At 37.6% G+C, this 4,342-nt stretch overlaps 1 protein-coding gene across 1 annotated transcript; it reads right to left on the bottom strand.

Moving 5' to 3' along the window:
* Positions 1-445: 445 nt before the first annotated feature.
* On the bottom strand, positions 446-2,518 carry LOC122026279 (pentatricopeptide repeat-containing protein At5g66520-like). Its single transcript, XM_042584947.1, has one exon. It carries the CDS (start codon positions 2,426-2,428, stop codon positions 479-481), a length of 1,950 nt encoding a protein of 649 aa, XP_042440881.1. The 5' UTR covers positions 2,429-2,518; the 3' UTR covers positions 446-478.
* Between the last annotated feature and the right edge of the window lie 1,824 nt (positions 2,519-4,342).

Below are 4,342 nucleotides of genomic sequence, written 5' to 3'. Positions count from 1 at the left end.
TTCGAGCCCAAATTATACTGTTCGATAGTTCACGAGCTATCGCGAGTCTTAATATTTTATTAATATAAGTTAAATATATATTAAATAAATAAATTTTGAACCTTTTGAGTATCCATTTTCGAGCAATAATTTGAGTAGTTCGTGAATATGCTCGGATCTTTCAAGTCAAATTCGAACCCGAGTCCTAATTCGAACCGAACTCGAACTAAAAATTTAAAATTTTTCGAGCTTCGAATTGAGATCCGACTCGAATAAACCTATTTCGAGCCAAATTTGAACCTTAGATTCTTCTATATATTCGGCTCAATTCGATTCATTTACACTCCTAGTTAAGACCATCCTAGCCAACTACATAATCTAAAAAGTTAGTAGTTTGGTCGACAAGTGGATTTCGATAAGAACTCTATTTTACCAAGGTACAAGGATTATAGTACATATTACAATGTACATTGGAAGAACCTAAAAACTTGAAAAAGTTTCACCAGTAGTCCTTGCAAGAGCACTCCCCTCCAAAAAAATGGTGGAATCTATTTCGGTCCCTTACAATCAATTGCCTATCATATACCAAGGAAACAAACTTGATCGCCAAATGGCAATCTTCACACACACGGAGATTCTTAAATATTCGAATTGTGGACTTCGGCGGCAAGCTCAGAAGGCCAAATGCTATTGCTAGCTTCTCACTGTGACGAGCCAGTGAAGACTCTTTCAAAGGTTCATCGATGTCTTGCAAAACCAAGGATGTAATGGGACAGTAACCAGCCATTTTCAGCTTATTCATCATTTCATCAACCATTTCATTAATTTCTTTAGACTGTGGGTGAGACGCATCACCAGATACAAACTCAAAAACTGTGTTGTCAACCTCGATCGAACTGCTCCCAGGAATCCTTTTGATGCATTTGCTTCGCAGTAATTTTCTAATCCTACTGACGCCATCCCACATATTGGCCTGTGCATATATGTTTGATAGAAGCACATAATGTCCATCCACATATGGATCCAAAAGCACAAGGTTCTTGGTAGCTTCTTCAGCTAGTTCCACATTTTTGTGAATTCGACATGCATTGAGAAGTGCCCTCCAAATGACAGCATCTGGTTTGAATGGCATGTCTTTTATGACTCCTATGGCTTCCTCGAGTTGTCCTGCCCTTCCCAGTAGGTCAACCATACATCCGTAGTGTTCAATCTTAGGCATAACACAATACACACACTCCATAGAGTTAAAATGAACCCAACCTTCAGTCACAAGACCAATGTGTCCACATGCGCTTAAAACCCCAACAAAAGTTATCTCATTTGGTTGAATTCCTTGTGATATCATGTCTGAAAATAGATCGATGGCGACCTTTCCGTGTCCATGATTTGCAAGACCTAAAATCATTGAACTCCATGTAATAACATCCTTCTCATTCAACTCACTGAAAATGTTTCGAGAAGTCTCAATGTCTCCACACTTGGCATACATATCAACTAGAGCAGTCCCAAGTCTTAGATCTAGACTCAGTCTCTTCTTGTCAATAAGCCTGTGCATTGCCCTGCCCATGCTTAATGCTCCTGTGTCCCCACAAGCAGAGAGGACGCTCCCCATTGTCACCTCATCCGGCACCACATTTGCAAGCTGCATCTCATGGAATAACCTCAATGCATTGCTAGACTGCCTGCTTTGCGCGTACCCGGAAATCATTGAGCTCCATGACAATAAATCCCTCTCACTAGTTCCATCAAAGATCTCTTGTGCAGCCACAAGGTCGCCGGTCTTAGCATAGCCATGTATCATGGTATTCATGGTGACCAGGTCTCTCATGGGCATTTCATCAAACAGTTTACGGGCTTCATTAATATAGCTACCGGCAACATACATCCCCAGCATGACGTTGTAAGAAACCAAATCTCGGACGTCCATTTCATCGAACACATTCCTCGCATGGCCGACGGCGCCAACTTTTCCATACATATCGACCAGAGCAGTCTGGACAAACACATCGAGCACAAATCCCAGCTTAACGACGAGGGAGTGCAGCGTCTCACCGATTGTAAAAGAGCCCAACCCACCACACGCCTGGAGAGCCAACGAAAGGCCGAAGGTATCGAGTGCTACGCTTTCACAGAGCCTCATTCTCCGGAGTAAGCCGAGGGACTCCGCGTGGTTCCCCCTCTGCAAGTGAAAGCGGATGAAGGTGTTCCAGAGAAAGGCGTCGGGCGCAGGAACGCGATCGAAGATGGAGCGGGCGAGGTAGAAGGAATCAGGGGAAGGGAGGGAGAAGCATCGGCGAAGGAACTTGGCGGCGACGAAGGGGTGGCGGTCGAGAGAGGTCTTGGAGAGAAGCGGGAGGATCTGGAGGAGGTGGGAGAGGCTAGTGGAGTCTTGGATCAAGGTCATGGCCTTCTGGAGCAAAGTTGGAGGCTGCGGCTTTATAGACACCATGAACGAATGAATGCTCAAGCGAGCGAGAGGAGGGAAAATGCAAAAGCCGAGATAGCTATTTCCAAGATATCACGCACCCAATTTAAAAAGGATCTATCAATGTGACATTTGTTGTTCACGAAAGTTCAATTCATCTACTTCCCAAAAATAATATGGGCGTCTTTAGATTTATTAAATCTTCAAAATGAACGTTTTTAATATAAAAAATATTTTTTTTTTATTTTTAACGTTGTTATACCTATTATAATATAGCAACTATCGAATAACTATTATAGTGTAAAAAAATTAATTTATTTTATTTTATTTTAATTTAATCAAAATTACTATGTTAAAATAATCTTTATTAAAGATTGTCAACATTACTTAAATTTTATCAAGAATAAAATCATTTTAAATAGTTATAGAAGCTACTAAATAACCACTATATAATTATAAAAGCTATTAAGTAGTTGTTACATAGTAATAATTAAATTTTAAATTTTAAAATTTAAAATTTAAAATCTTCAATCTTAAACCTTAATACTATTATATCAAAATATTTTATATCAATTTGGTCAAAATTATTTAAATTTTATCAAAATCAATTTAAATTATTCAAAATTATTTTAAAATAGTTTTAGAAGCTACTTAAATAGCTACTACATAATTATAGATAAACTCTAAATCCAAAACTCTAAAATTTTGAATATTAAATTCTAAATTTTAAACATTATTAAATTAAAATACTCTTTACCAACTTTATCAAAATTATTTAAATTTTATTAAAATTATTTTAAATGGATCAAAATAACTTTTAAACAAATTATTAAGTAGATGCTACATAATTGTAGGATCTACTAAGTAGGCACTACAATAAAATTGTGGTAGCTATTATACGTTGTAATAACTAGTTGGTAGCTATTACATGTTATAGCTAGGGGCATAGCTATGTGGGGGGGTGGGTGGGGGTGCCATCATATCCCTTGGAATTTGAAAAAAAAAATTAAGAGGGCCTAGTTATAAATTGTAAAACTTTTTCGACTTTCTTTTTTACAAAAAGTTCAATTAAAACCAACCAGTTGAACATTTTTTCTCTTTCCCGAGCCAAACCTTTTTTTTTTCTCTTTCTCGTGTTTTCTTCTTCCACCCCTAATCCCTTTCTTATTCTTTCCCTAACTCTAATTTTGCACTCAAAATTCTCTGTCGCATGTTGTTGTCATTGTCTCCCACGTCACTGTCATCGCACGCTACTGTTGTCGCAAGCTATTATTGCCAGTGCCACCATCATCGCTTCGCCAATGCTCATAACAAATGTCTTTTAATTGAGGTGAGTATTGGAAAAACATATAATATTAATTTTTTAGATATTCATAGTTTTGTTTGCCAGTCAAGTATGTCAAGTGTTTACAGATATTGAGATATTTGATGCATTTGATGTTTAATTTGTTATATGAAGGAGGTTAGTTTCATTGATGACCATTTGATCAATTAAATCACATCATTTTTTTAGTTGACATTAGGTATTTAGCTTTTCGAACTGATTAATCCTGGGATGACCAGTTCAGCTCCACGAAAATTTTTCACCGGCCACTAGGATAAATCGGGAAGCACTCATGGAGACCCATCCAAACGGCCAGCTTTCTTAGGCCCATTTCTCACTGGAGGGAAAATACCTTGTAGTGCGATGTAGCTGAGATTCGAATTTTAGATTTCTTGATTATTCGCTGGTTGGCCTAACCATTGCATCATTACCCTAGGGCTAATTAGACTTATCATATAATTGATCATGTTAGGATATCAACAAAACAACATCTTATATTAACCACATGCATATGAAAGGAATGATCTTTTGGATAAGAATTAAAATTGGATAGTTATATGACTAGAAAAGTATGTCTTGTTGGATCGAGATGCATGTGAGAGAAGGGGGGCGGT

Source organism: Zingiber officinale, chromosome 10A, assembly GCF_018446385.1.
Source record: "Zingiber officinale cultivar Zhangliang chromosome 10A, Zo_v1.1, whole genome shotgun sequence".
Taxonomy (NCBI): Eukaryota; Viridiplantae; Streptophyta; class Magnoliopsida; order Zingiberales; family Zingiberaceae; genus Zingiber; species Zingiber officinale.
The sequence above is the reverse complement of the archived record's forward strand: the minus strand, read 5'-3'. Positions and strand labels throughout refer to the sequence as shown.

Excerpts from the sequence above, each read along its gene's own strand:
- LOC122026279 (XM_042584947.1), bottom strand. The coding sequence starts at position 2,428 with ATGGTGTCTATAAAGCCGCAGCCTCCAACTTTGCTCCAGAAGGCCATG.